The sequence below is a fragment of the Mus caroli genome, unplaced genomic scaffold, assembly GCF_978045245.1.
Source record: "Mus caroli unplaced genomic scaffold, Mus_caroli_1 scaffold_4, whole genome shotgun sequence".
Lineage (NCBI taxonomy): Eukaryota > Metazoa > Chordata > Mammalia > Rodentia > Muridae > Mus > Mus caroli.
In genome coordinates this window covers 26692266-26706981 of record NW_028227259.1, presented here as the reverse complement: position 1 = coordinate 26706981, position 14716 = coordinate 26692266, and the positions used below count along the sequence as shown (strand labels likewise).

The 14716-nt window shown below is 44.2% G+C and overlaps 2 protein-coding genes across 6 annotated transcripts in view; one reads left to right on the top strand and one right to left on the bottom strand.

Annotated features, from left to right (window-relative positions):
- The window catches only part of LOC147005065 (actin-related protein 3B-like), a 173147-nt gene that overhangs the window by 72369 nt on the left and 86062 nt on the right, over nt 1-14716 (bottom strand). The window lies entirely within an intron of this gene.
- Nucleotides 8844-13016, top strand: LOC147005068 (disks large homolog 5-like). The gene is made up of 5 exons (XM_085836155.1): nt 8844-8982; nt 9970-10129; nt 11347-11490; nt 12124-12307; nt 12793-13016. Exons 1-5 carry the CDS (start codon nt 8844-8846, stop codon nt 12967-12969), a joined length of 804 nt encoding a protein of 267 aa, XP_085692281.1. The 3' UTR covers nt 12970-13016.

Sequence of the window (14716 nt, the reverse complement as noted above, 5' to 3'; positions counted from 1 at the left end):
AGAATCCTCATCCAGGCACAGTGGAGGCTGAGAGTGCAGATGTAGTTTGAGCGGTTAGTGGAGGGTAACCAGGAAGTGGCATATCATGTGAGATATAATCCAATGGAATCCAATGGCACAAAAAGACCAGGACGCAGAGCTGGTGTCCAAGTCCTCAGATATGCTCAATTATCAAGTAATATTTAAACAAATACAGTGTGGACACTTATTATTGATAGTCTTCACATCTTACTGAGGGCACCAACTGCTTGACAACAACCAACTCTTTAAACAGTCTGCGCCCTGGGACATATATCAAGATCAATCTGGCATGTAGGTGCATGAACACTTTCTTGTACTGAACATAGAAAGGTGGAGGTAGAAGTATGATTTATGCTGAATTGGCCACCAAGTTCACATTGTGTTCCTGGATTTCATCTCAGGACAAGGATGTGGAGAGTCTCTGATGGCTTCTGTCTAGCCCCTTGAAAGGTTCTCTGAGCTTGGCTGCAGCTCTTAATACTTCCTGCTGGGTCAGCAACACTAAAGGAAGCTAAGATTTTCATCGGCACAGTATCATGCTAGCAGCAATGGATATTATCAGTTGTTCAGATGATGATACTCACTTTCATTTGTTCTTAATGTGAGCTTAGGGAAACAGAGAACATGGTCCTTAGAATGGAAAGATCATTTTTACTTCTCCATCTTCCCAGAAAGAAAGACTGGAAGGGATAAAATGGTAAGTTCTTTATAGTAGACAAGACTTGGTAAGTGAGGCCTTGGATGTAGCATGTGTTTCAGTGTTATTTTCTGAAACAAGGTCTCAAATACCTCATGTGGACCAGGTTAACCTTGAGTTCACACAATTCTGCTTCCAATTTCCTATATTTGGGCTTCCAAGTGTGGCCTCCACGTACTGTGAAAACAGAACTAGTCATTGTGAGAGATCTGGATAATCTAATGCTAAGGCATGTACATCACAGTATAGCAAAAGCCATTGTGTTCTGTCTGCCCCCTATTTTAGATCCTTGCTGTCATATGACAGCCAATCATCAACACAGAAAAACAAATTGACTCAGAGCAAAGTAATGGTGTCCAAATCCTGTTGTGTTCTGTATGAGGTTTGTTAATCTTATAATGGTCCATAAACCATTCCATGGGACCCCTCAAATTAAGGGTCAATATGCAGTTATATCTACAATGGCCTGATCTGAACACACCACTGGATACTTCACTAACTTTAAATGAACTAATTTCTTTTTTTCATTTGTTTTTGTTTGTTTGTTTATTTTGGTTTTGGGGTTTAGGGTTTTGTTTTCTTGTCTTTATAATTTAACTAAGATAGATTTTTGAGGCTATAGCTCAACCCCAAAACTTGAGCTATGGTTCTGATCAATCAACTTTAGGGTCTGCATTTAATGAATCATTCATGTTTGACTGAGATACAGGAGGTCAGGAAATCTAAAAAAATAAAAAGGGGGTGGAAGGATGAGGAACAGGGAATAGACCTTTGAGGCTCTCAGACATCAGGGAGATAGAACTTGTAGAGACCACCTCCAGTAGATAGGTATGTCTCCCCCACATCCCCCAAACCCAAACAAGACCACTGGCAATGCTCTCTGTCAAGGAATGTTGCCATCCACCCATCTCAAGGATTTTAACCAAGAAATGTTCCTGAGAAAAGGACTAACAGGGACAAGAAATGGAGCAGAGACTGAAGGAAGGGCCATCCAGGAACTTCCCTACCTGGGGATCCATCCTGTCTTCAGACACCAAACCAGACACTGTTCCTGTGGTCAAGAGGTGCTTGCAGACAAAAACTTGGAGTGAAGGTTCTTTGGGAGGTGTGGCCAGCAACTGACCATTGGAGCCAACTATTAGACTGAGCATTGCAGGAGCATGCAGAGAAGCTGGAAGTGAAGAGGGGAATGGAATCCTATTGAAAAACAACTTCTGCTGGCAGGACCACCCAGTGCTCCTAGACACTAGACCACAACCCAGGAGTGTATAAGCAGGGATCTATAACTCCAGATACATTGTAGCAGAGAATGGCCTAGCTGAAAGCAATGGGAGGGGAGGCCCTTGGTCCTGTGGAGGTTTGATGCTCCAGTGTAGTGGGTTTCTCAATCAGTAGGGCAAGATGGGAGGGTGGGTGAAGGAGAATCCTCATCCAGGCACAGTGGAGGCTGAGAGTGCAGATGTAGTTTGAGGGGTTAGTGGAGGGTAACCAAAAGTGGCATATCATGTGAGATATAATCCAATGGAATGATTAATAAATACATTTTTAAAACACACACATAAGCCAGGCATTTAATTTTACCAGTGAAGACTCAGTAACCAGCTCAGAGAGGCAAGGAAAGCACCTAGCTAACCTTCCTACCCTGATGACCTGCCAGTAGGAAAGAATTCTTTATCCCTCTCCACACTATCTTAAATATCCTTCAACTTAAAGTCCTTCTTTCTGAGGCCAGACACTGTTGGTACATGCCTTTAATTCCTGCACTAGGGAAGCAGAGGCAGGCAGATTTCAGAGTTTGAGGCCAGCCTGGTCAACAGAACCAGTTCCAGGACAGCCAGTCCTATACAGAGAAACCCTGTCTCAATCCCCAACCCCCAAAAGGCCATCCTTCTGTATGGTTATATTCATTACCTTTCAACTGGTGAATTGCTCTACTTCTAGACGTGGTGTTGACTTTATTTTGCTTTGCAATAAATGTGTGTGATAGGGCTGAGCCACAGGACAAAAATGTACACTTAACAGAAAGCTCTTGGATTACAGGTCCTCTGTCTCCCTTTCTAGTGGTGAGCTATGCCTGGTACAGCTGGCTTGCAAGGGAGGTGCTGGGTGAAGTAGTTGTTTGAGGTATTCCCCCTCTGAAGAACAAATGCTTGCTGCTTTCTCTTCATGTCCAGGCAAAGGCTCTGGGTCTTCCTCAGGCTCTTGTGTTTCAGTCATCTCCTGTGTACTCCCAGGGTTGTCCAATGCAGGCTTGGGCCCTGACACACCTACTGATGACTAATGAGCTACCTGCAGAGAGTGACCAGGTATTGGGGAGGAGTGGGCTGGAGGGGGGTAGTAAGGCACACCTGGGGGAAAGACTCAGGAGGAGAGCTGCTGCATCGCAATCATTTCAGGGCTGTCCATCATGGATTCCCCTCCTTGTGTCCCACGGAGTACCTGGGAGGGCCCTCTGAATCGAGGACTTAGTGCTGGAGTTGGAGGTGGCTGCAAACCATGTCCATCAGACTTACAGTGTGGCTGCATATACCCCGAGGAAGGAGCTCCATGAGGTAGATAGCTTGACTGTTTAGTCCACTGGTTTGGTGGGATAGGTTGTCTCATCACTCGGGCATCCATCACATGACCAATGGTATGAGGGTGGTGAGAAAGTCCTGTCCCCAGGTGGGGCTTCTCTACTGGCCCCAAACATCCAGAGTTTATAGTACGATGGTTCCCATTCCAAACAGCAGGGTGTCCTCGATTTAGATACTTGTATGAATGATAAATATGACCGGAAGGAATTTCAGAGCTTTCAGGAAAGTCTGGAGGTCGGGCTGGAGTCCCACCATGCCTAGAAGGAATAAATCCTGCCTGGAATGGAGCTGGTGGATACATGTTTCCAACTTGACTGGGACAATTCATCTGCCCAAGCTGTAAGGATGGGACATGTGACCCCATATTGGAAAGGTCTGGAGCACTGAGCAGGGATCCACAATGGTTACTAATTCCAACTGGAGCCTGTATAGCAAAGGTTGTGTGTTGCAAGGGCTCCCCTGGGGGGCCCCTCTGGAATTCGAGAGGTGCCAAGTACATTGTGGGATCTGATCCTTGAAGAGAGCCAAACGTTCCTGGTGCTGCTGGCTTCATCTGGTTTAAAGGGGATGCGTGGCTAGGCACCCTACCACAATGCAGGGGGCAAGAAAAGCCTTGACCATTTGATGTGTGGACCTCTGGAGGGAGTTTATGGAACTGCTGCTCTGATTGTCCCCTGAGGAGGCAGCTCATTGTGTCAGGGGCAATGATTTTCCCCCATTCTTTACTGGTGGCTGTTTCCTGCAGTAAACATCTGTGTTCCTTGAGTGAGTCCAATCATGGCTTCCACTATTTCTACCAGACCGACTCCTTCTTTTTTCCCGTTTTTCAACCTCTTTGATCCAAAATTCTTCATCTGTGTCTCCATCTTCATCAGGAAAATGTTTTGTCATGGCCCGATGGAAACACTGCTCTAAATTGTCAGACATCTTGGTATATTCATTACTGTCACCATTGTATTTTAGGCAATTTTTGAACATGGTTTTCGTGACATTTACAAATTCCTCCTTGGTACAATATGAACCTCCATTTAATTTCTACTCCATGCTTGAAATATCTATGGGGGTTTTAATAATCTGGTAATAGTTGGGGGCATAAGATTCATCAACAGGTTCCAAGAAGGGCCAGGAATCCTTGTGAGCCTTCACCACATCTAGAACTTTTACATGGCTGTGAAATCGTCATCCAATTCAAAGAGGTCCTTGGCCTTCTTCCATTCCCTCATAGGAGAATTCAGATCCAAATGGGAAAGTTCTGGGGGTAGCTCCTTGCCTTTAGCCAATAGCCATGCTCATTCTTCCCTGAGCTTTCTCCTCTTAGCCCGGACTTCCACTGCCTTGATCTTTTTCCTCCTTTTCCTGCATTCTCTCTTCCTTTAACATGTGCTCTTACTCCTTCTGCACTGCAAGAAGGATCTGTCATTCCTCCTCCTCCCCACTGTGCTTCTGTTTTTCTATCTTGGTGAGCATGGGAGTTTCCTGTAGCTTGATGGATTTGATGGGCAGGTGGTCAGATATAAACCTGTGTTGCAACTCTGGCTTTGTGCCCTGGGGACGTTTTCCCTTCTGAGCAATCATGTTGCAGATTTCAGGCAGGAAGTCCTGCTAAGGAGCTTGTAGAGTTGCTGCTCTTGGAGAGAGGTTGGCTCACAGGAAGCTCTCAGTAACCTGTCTCCATTTTTCTGTTAGACACAGGAGCCACCATGTACCTTGGCCTGGCCCTCCGGATCCATTTCTTGTGTGTAGGTCAGATGTCAAGGAGTTTTCTTCCTGCTTTTCACTGGAAATAATCTCCTCCTGTAGTTTTTTTTTCCGTTTTGCAGGCCTTCCTCTTCTTTTGTCTGTTTTTCCAGGAACATTTGAGACATTTTTTTTTTTTTTTTTTTTTTGCCTTTCACTTTCCCTGCTCAAGGAGAGTTCTCCATTGGACCTTCCGTGGACTGGGACTTCTTTGTACATTCGTGTGCCATAGAAGTACCAGTACAGTGCACCTGAATTGTCTTCACCTAGAGGTTCAACTCGGAGACTGTCTGCATCCAGACCCTTGAGAAGATCAAAGACATCATCCCCTACAGGCCGGTAATCACAGAGGAGATGCAGGCTCTCTACTCGATTATGCAGAGGAAGGTTTGGAAAATGGCTTCTCTCAGAGGATTGGGCTTTCCTTCTTCAAGTTCACAACCTTAGTTAATGATATCTTCCAAGTAGCTGAGGAATGTCTGAGACATGATATCTCTTTGCTAATAGCAGCCTTGAAGCAGGCAGGCAATCAGATCACTGATAAATTCCAAGTCATCTCTGTGAAGAGCTGCCTCTAACTCCTCGATCTCGAAGTTGAGCAGGCATAAGGCCTTGTGAAAGAACAAGCAGAATTGCGCAATGGCTGGGACTTCCCACCAGGAGCAGAGCATGCCCATCATGGCCATGCAGCCTTCCTCTGGGCACATCTCCCTGCTGGGATCGCTCACTCACTCTTGCTTGCTTCACTCTTGCTTTCTCGCTCCAACTCTGGCCATGGAGCAGTGCCTCTCACTCAGAAAATGGCAGCTTCCTCAGCTTCACAAAAGCTCAAGCAGAGGCTGGCCGGGGGGGGGGGGGGGGGGGGGAGGGGAGCAGCTGGCAAACTCGCTCAAGCAGCTGCGTGCTTGCCCCCTCCCTCAATGCCTTTCCCAACTTCTGTCTTAGTTATGGTTTTACTGCTGGGAACAGACACTATGACTAGGGCAAGACTTATAAAAACATTTCATTGGGGTGGGCTTACAGGTTCAGAGGCTCAGTCAATTAACATCAAGCGTGGCAGCATCCACACAGGCATGGCACGAGCACAGCTGAGAGTTCCACATCTTTATCCAAAGGCTGCTAGTAAAAGACCTATTTCCAGGCACCTAGGGTGAGAGTATTAAGCCCACACCCACAGTGACATGAGTACTCCAAACAGGTCACACCTATTCCAACAATGCTACCCCATCAAATGGTGCCACTCCCTGGTACAAGAGTATACAAACCATCACAACTTGGAAGCTTATTACAGCAACAGCATGAAATAGACTGATGCTTCCATGAAACAAATTTCCTACAGATATGGTAAGGGGGCAAGCCTTACCAGAGAGAACTTTGTATCATTAGGAAAGGTGTCTGCATGGTGTTAGCATGTTTATACAAGGTCCATGGCCTCAACAGGAGCACTTTCAAGGAGGACAGAGAGTGTGTTTTTTATTTGAAATAAGGGGCCTCAGCACAGTTGCTCAGACTGGTCGGTACCGATTTCAACTCACTCTATCCATGCAGAGGAACCCAAGTTGTCCTCCCACCTTCCTTTTGAGCCAGGTATAGGCACAAAAAGACCAGGACACAGAGCTGGTGTCCAATTCCTCAGATATGCTCAATTATCAACAAATGTTTAAACAAATACAGTGTGGTCACTTATTATTGATAGTCTTCACATATTACTGAGGGCACCAACTGCTTGACTACAACCAACTCTCTAAAAAGTCTGCGCCCTGGGACATATATCAAGATCAATCTGGCATGGAGGTGCATGCACACTTTCCTGTACTGAACATAGAAAGGTAGAGGTAGAAGTATGATGTATGGTGAATTAGCCACCAAGTTCACATTGTGTTCCTGGATTTCATCTCAGGACAAGGATGTGGAGAGTCTCTGATGGCTTCTGTCTAGCCCCTTGAAAGGTTCTCTGAGCTTTGGCCTCAGCACTTAATACTTCCTGCTGGGTCAGCAACACTAAAGGAAGCTAAGATTGTCATCAGCACAGTATCACGCTAGCAGCAGTGGATATTACTCAGTTGTTTAGATGATGATACTCACTTTCATTTTTTCTTAATGTGGGCTTAGGGAAACAGAGAACATGGTCCTTAGAATGGAAAGATCATTCTCACTTCTCCATCTTCCCAGAAAGAAAGACTGGAAGGGAGAGAATGGTAAGTTTTTTATAATAGACAAGACTTGGTAAGTGAGGCCTTGGATGTAGCCTGTGATTCAGTGTTGTTTTCTGAAACAGGATCACAAATATCCCATGTGGACTAAGTTACCTTTGAGCTCAGACAATTCTGCTTCCACTTTCCTATATTTGAGCTTCCAAGTGGGGCCTCCAAGTACTGTGAAAACATAACTAGTCATTGTGAGAAACCTGGATAATCTAATGCTAAGGCATGTACAGCACAGTATAGCAAAAGTCATTGATTTCTATGTCTGCCCCCTATTTCAGATAGTTGCTGTCATATGACAGCCAATCATCAATAGAGAAAACAATTTGACTCAGAGCAAAGTAATGGTGTCCAAATCCTGTTGTGTTCTGTAAGAGGTTTGTTAATCTTACAATGGTCCATAAACCATTCCATGGGACCCCTCAAATTAAGGGTCAATATGCAGTTATATCTAAAACGGCCTGATCCGAACAGAGCACTGGATACTTCCCTAATTTAAATGAACTAATTTTGTTTTTCATTTGTTTTTGTTTGTTTGGTTGGTTTGGTTTGGGGGTTTTTGTTTTCTGTCTTTATAATTAACAAAGATAGAATTTTAGGCTATGGCTCAGGCAAAAAACCTGAGCTATGGTTCTGATCAATCAACATTATGGTCTGCATTTAATGAATCATTCATGTTTGACTGAGATTGGGTTTTGTGTGGTTTGTGGGGCCAAATATGAACCCAAATACAAGATGCTAGGCCCTTGCCCAGTCAGCTAACCTATGTCTATAGTATTACCCTATACTTTCTGCGTGCACATCCAAATCTCTGTTGAATATATTATTTATTTCATACAGAAACTGATGGTCTAGAACACAGAGGGCTATAAGCAATACTGATCGGTGAGATTGGTGCAGTGAGAAAAGCCCCCACACAATCTGAGGACCACTCATTGGTGGCTCCAATATTTCAGTTTCCTCTGCCAAAAGATCTCTAGACTGTTGTCAGAAGCATGATGACTGCATGACTCCCTCCTAAGGGATCGTGGGGCAAATTTCAAATTCTAAACTCAAGGCTTCATGAGTGTGGTCCCTAAAACACACCCACACTGCAACCGGACCTGAAGGCTCAGCCTGGATGAGATTTCATGCACCTGTACATGATTAGACAGGAGTAGATTTTGGCTGCATGTTCAAATGCATAATGCATAATATGCATAATCATATTGGTATGATTTCTCAGTAGGTTTTAATGGCTCCTATTGCTGATTGAGGAAAATTTAAGGTAGGATGAGATATTTCTGAGAAGGGTTTGGAAAGGAAACACAGAGTTAGATACATAGGAATTACTTAGGTGTGGCCAATCAAGCCTAGAGCAAACCCTGGCTTTGGAAGGAGGATGTGCTCAATGGCTATGCCCCAGGAAAGAGCAGCTCAGCTTCCTGTCAGTACAGGGAGAACATTAGCAGGGAACCAAAGACTTTATGTAGTCCATGACATCAGCAGTCCCTTCTTGGACATTCTATTGTCTCCTGGAGAGTTCTAAGCAACCTCTGTGATGTCACCAGTGTTGTAGTTACAACAAGCTGACTGAGATTTCTCAGTCAGAGACTGGACATTGCAGTGATGGCCCTGCTTGCCCGACTTGGTAGACTTTTTCAGAGAACCAATGTGGATGGGAGAGAGACCAGAGAGGGGAGGAAGAATGCTGGCCTTCCATCTGAGAGTAATGAAGGACGAAGGAGGTGGACTTGGCGAATGTGGAGTAAGTCCAGGGAAGTGGATGTTGAGCTTCCTGGTAGGGGTGGCCTGAGCTGGCCTTTCTAGTAATGTGGAACTGGAGACTCTGGGTAGCCAAAAAACTTCCATGGTTATCACAATTCTTGAATCATCAAGGATTTCAGAACAGTACTTTTCCATCCCCTAAGGCAGGAGTTGGCAAGGTCAAAGCTGTTAGGCTATGAACTTCAAGTCTTGACTTGCACTGGGTATTGTGGGTGTTACTTGGGGACAGAATGAGATCATCAGGAGTGACAGCGGGTCTAAGCTATGCCAGATTGAGGGAGGGAATACCTGCATTTCAGTCCATGGCTTCTTTTAGCTCCTGTAGTTATCTGACATTAGTCACAGGGAGAGAATGGTGCTCCAGACCATGATGTCATGTTCTCAGAACTACTCTGACCTCCTGTTTGTGACAGTTCCTACCTTACCTTTCTTTATCACCAATTGTGGGTGGCAGCCATTTCTATACTGTAAACAAAGAACAAGCAGTTGATAGACCCAGAGGGGGATTCTATTTTTATTTCTGGTATGTTTTGTGTTTCAGGGGAGAAGTTGATCATTGTGATGAACATATTCTCCCCCTGCCTGACTTATTAAGCCAATTCCTTGGCTTACAGTAACAGGTTGGATATCTGAGCCTCTCCAAGATCTCAAATACTTTTGATAGTGAATTTGTAGTCTGACTTGTGAAACCACAGGGCTCAGGGCTCTGAAGTCAAGTTGTTCCCTGAAGAAGACATCTATCTGGTCATCATAAGCACGTTTAAGGGGGAATGAGGATACATCTGGCTACTTACATCACCTGATCTCTCTAGAGTGATGGTAGAACTGAGATCCACTCAGAAGAAATCTCATGCTGGGACCAATCTCTTGGTGGTGTCACTAGGTTACAGGCCTTTATCCTTCTCTTTGGTAAGTCCACACTCTTTGCATTCTCACATCAAATATTCTCATATTCATCTACCTACAGTGGCTCACAGACAGACATCATCCCCTATACCTGTCATGAGCAAGGAGCAGTTTGAGAAGGAAGAGAACGAGCTGATCAAAGAGATCCAGCTCACTACACAGGAGACAAATGAGCTGAAAGATCGCCTGATCTATGTGACCGAGGGATCCATTAACAAGAGGTATACCTTGGTCCAAAACCTGCGTTGTTAGTCCAGGGTCTGCAATGCCTCCCTCATCTTATGCTTTAAAAGGGGTGGGTTCTAAGAAGCTATACCACCAGAACATAGTTGGGTCTCACTTCATGCCCCTAAATACTTATTAGAGGAGAGGCCACAACTGAAGTTTTGTCAGGAGCGAGAAGGGAAATAGACTCTTTTGATCCCTCCACTTGAAAAGAGGAACTTGGAGTTTGAGTGAAGAACTCAGGGAAAGAGGCAGTGATGATTACCTAGGGTTCATTTGGAAAGCCTTTGACAGGAGGTTTCTAGGTGATGTGTGTTTGCAGTTGTGTTTTTACTTGTCTCCCAGGTGATTGAGTGCTGGCACCTCCAGGTAGCAGCTGGAGGGGCCTGTTCCCACATGGTTCTTCTCAGTGCTTGATTAGAATGCCTGAAGTTCATGCCTGTTCCTGTTTGTCTGTGTGCCTTACACTCTGAGGCAGTAATGTTGCATGCATTACTCTACCTCTCATTGTGTTCCCTTTGTCTCTGTCTCTCTTTCTCTTTCATTCTCTCACTCTTTGTTTCTCCATCTTGTGTATAGGTCTAAGTCTGTGAGTCTGTGCATGCACAGATACAGACCTGTGAATATGTTTTGTATGTTTTTATTTCTCTCCACAATTTGGAATCTAGGGTAGGTGTTTTGGCCTGAGGATTTACCTGCCTAAAATTTTCCAGGTGAGGTGAGTCCTTAGGACTGGTAGTCCCCACTTTAAATAGCATTGCATTTTGACTATGTGGTCACAAGTGTTCATACATTTGTATCCCTTGGGCAGTTTATAATCTGTGGTGATGTCTGGCATCATCTCCAGAATTATGTCTAATAACTGTCTCTACAATATTAGGTATCCAGTATTTAGAATCCCTTTTATGGAAACAGGGGAAACACCATCACAGCTGTTTGGTGGGTAAAGACAGGTAGCCTAGGCTCCTGAGAAAATAACTGCTTAGTCTGCCCTTCAGGCCTACTGAGTAATGCAGGGAGCCAGGGCATCCTCCATCTGGATACCTAGCTTCTGGTGTCCAGGGGCCAGGATAGCCAGTTTCCCAAGGTTAAGAAAATCCCAGCATTTAGAATGCAGTGTGTGGTTTCCATGGCTGCAGTAGTCCAGGACCCAGCCTGAGTTCATGTGTTACTAAAATCCTAAGTTTATGGAGTTCTGTCTTCCTGGGGCCAGGCCCTACCACAGGCCAAATGGACATTATAAAGAACTGAAATTAAAGGAGAAGGAGATCATGACATTCCTACACGAATTAGAGAAGAAGAACATGGAGGCCCGAGAGAACAAGCAGGAGCTCAAGAAGGAGATAAATTTCTATCGGTAAGTTCTTGTCTGGGAGGCCAACACTTGTGAAATGGCCATTTCTACCTTCCTTTGTTTCTGATAGGGAGACTGCAGGTCTGCTTCTATCCTTTCTGCTTTTGAGCCATCAGTGTCCCTTGGATATTTGGACTCAGTTTTCCTAGGTCTCTAGGAGACTGTTACCACTGCCAGTGTTCTCCAGGCATCCTCAGGAGCCTCTAGACAGACAAGTGATTCAGATCATCAGAAGGTTATTATGCTGTACTGGGCCTCTGTGGCTCAGGCAGGGTTTGACAGAGCTAAGTGAGGTGTAACACAAGGATAGAGTGCCCTCCCTTTGGTTCTAATGACTACCCTGATTTTAGTTGCAGCCTACTAATTGGTATTGTCCCAATGCATGGGCTGTCATGAGTAGATGGAGATCCCTCTTTCTTTTGGGAAAACATGGACCCTTTTGGGTGTTTGGACTGCAGCACAAATTTCTTCTTCCATGAAATGGCTATTTGGTGTTTGTACAGCTGTCATGGATGTATTCTGGTGGATTGTATTAGGTCTTCATGGGAATCAGGGTACAGGTCAGGTTAATGGGACCTGTAAGTATAAATGGGAGGAGGAGGCTGCAGGAACTTACCATGCAGACTGTTTTTCCAGTAACCTGCACAGCCGGATCCTGCTGGAGAAGAATCATATAAAGAAGAAGTTGGCGATATTGCAGCAGGAGAAGAAGGAAGTACTGGCTGATTGGGCCATCATTCGTCAATGTTTGATGGAGTTGAACCTGAGTGGTACAGAAGAACAGGAGAAGACCAACAACCTGGAGACTCAAGAACATCAGGTTGGGACAAACAATTCGGCCAGGCTTTGACTATCTGATAATTGGCACAATAGAATCTATCTTTGCTTCCTCCCACCAACTTTCTAATCCATCCTTCCAAGCAGCCGCCCTCCTCATGGAATGTAGCTGTTCTTTGCTCTTTTTTCACACAAGTTAGCCTCTTGTGAGACTCTGAATTAGCCTCTTTTGAGGCACTATTACCACTGGCAAGTGTACCTTTCACCTCTGCTTTAGTCTGCAGTCCACTCAGGCTGACAAGTGAATAACATGTCACATTCTTGCATGCATGTCTTCAGATAGGTGGAATGCTATGTGGAGGTTTGAGTGAATTCTGGGTCCCATCTGCAGATTTCACATCAGTAATTTCAGTTAGCATATTAATGTTGACTGTCAAGTAAAGATGAGGTAGTGTGAGATAAAGGTCTGACAGCTGCCATGCCTTTCCCCACCATTCCTGTGTCTTAATAACTGCCTTCCTCTCCCAGGTCTCAGAAACTGCTAGAGAGCTGGGATTGGCCACAGCTAAAGAAGAGACCATCTTGCAAAATGAGTTGTCATGCCAGGAGGCCCCTGCTGACCCTGATCTCCAGCATCCAGAATTTTCCTCAGATGAATCTTCCTCCTATGAATCTCTTTATATCACATGTCCTGAGTGGGAATAGGCCCTAACTAGGAAGCCATGGCTGATTCAGGGTGTTATTGCCTTTTCTCTTCAGACAATTCCTCTTGGCAGAGAACGGAGGTGACTGCACTGCTAACAAATGTCCAAGAGGAGTAACAGACTATAGGTCTGTGCTGCTAAAAGTGAAGAAAAAAGATGAACAATAATTTGTTTATAGTTTTGTTTGAAGTTTTCATTTTTTGTTCTTAGAGTTGTTGCTATGTTATTTAGAAGTTATATGTTCTTATTCTTTTATTTCATTGTTTATTTTTGCCTTTATCTCTATATTAATTGAAATTGTAAAACCTATTTTTAAAAAATTCTATTTCTTATGCAAAAAATGGATTTGCAAGTCATGACTTTTGAGACCATCTTCTTTATTCAGGTGTTCTATCCCCTGCTGTAGACCTAGAACTCACATCCAGAGATGGATCTTTATAAGTTCCATGCAGCCAGGGCTATATAGTAAAGTCATAGCCACTTAGGGGTATACAAGGTGATGAACTTTTGTGTATCAATAATTTTATTTACCCCATGGAAACACACTTGGTGATGTAATCACTGCCATATTGCTTCCATGGTGTCATGAATTCTCATACTCCTAACATATAGCACTGTGTAACACACATTCATTCATGATCCTGTGAACCAGATACTGAGGAATATACAATCATTGTTCTAGAGCTGCTGAGAATATAAACACATTCAGAAAGGAATACAAAATAAATCAGGAAGGCCAGAGCCATATGCCTCAGTTTACTTGCAACAGAGCATCAGTGATTGAGGCGAACAATAGCTTCCCTTTGGTTCTGGCCTGAAAGGGTCAGAGCCATTAACTGGGAGAAAGTTCAGGGGTCGTCCCTCCTGAAAGGGAGGGATGTCTAAACATGGCTTTCTGTGAGCCAGAGTTTTTCCTTGTTTCTAGTCAAGAGTTAATATTTACCCGGAGAGGAAAATGTCCTTGGGTCTGCAGATAACAGTTTCTTCTTGTGAAGTTTGTTCTCTTTCTGAGGAAATGACTCCAAAAATGATAATATTGTCTGCCTGGTGCAACTATGTAAAAATGTTATTGTTTGGGCAAAATTTGCAAAGTCATAACCCATGTTTTTAACCTGTAGAAATCAGTAAAGCTTTGCTACTTGGCATCAGGTCAGTAGTCTGTCTGTTTATTTAAGGCATTCGCGAAGCTCATCTTCATCAAGTGATAACCACACAGCAGATATAATGACCTTCCATTTCTTGCTGGAAAATAGTTTTTAATAGATGCTGTTGTCCTTGACCATAAACTTGCTTTGTTTTGCTGTTGCTGATTAGACTTATGTTGAACATTTATGTGAATGGGTGTTTTTCCTGCTGAATGTAATACTGTATGTGGCTCCTCCTGAGGGACATTTCCCTAAGATCACAGATGGAATCACAACCATTCCTGGAGATGATTGTTAGGTACCATGTGGGTCTTCTAGTGAGTAGCAGATGCTCTAACCTGTGAGGCATCCCCACACTTCCTGCAGTTGGCTTTTGTCCTTCCAGTGAATATGTTGTATTAGATGATCAGGATCAAATCCACTTTAGTGGAGAATCTTAGGAGACCTGTAGTTACAGTGCCTGACCTGCACATACTCATTGTCCTAGGCTGCCAGGAATTTATACACGGCTCTGATATTACCACTGCTATTTCTGTGTTTAGAGCCTTTTAATTGAACAAAAAGAGGTGGAAGGAATATTGTGGGTTGCTGTTTGTGTGCTCT

Bases quoted from the DNA above. Each gene is read 5' to 3' on its own strand.
- LOC147005068 (XM_085836155.1), top strand. From the start codon at position 8,844: ATGGCCCTGCTTGCCCGACTTGGTAGACTTTTTCAGAGAACCAATGTG. The intron at 8,983-9,969 runs GTAAGTCCAGGG...ATCTACCTACAG, and splicing joins GTGGACTTGGCGAATGTGGA to TGGCTCACAGACAGACATCA. The intron at 11,491-12,123 runs GTAAGTTCTTGT...CTGTTTTTCCAG, and splicing joins AAGGAGATAAATTTCTATCG to TAACCTGCACAGCCGGATCC.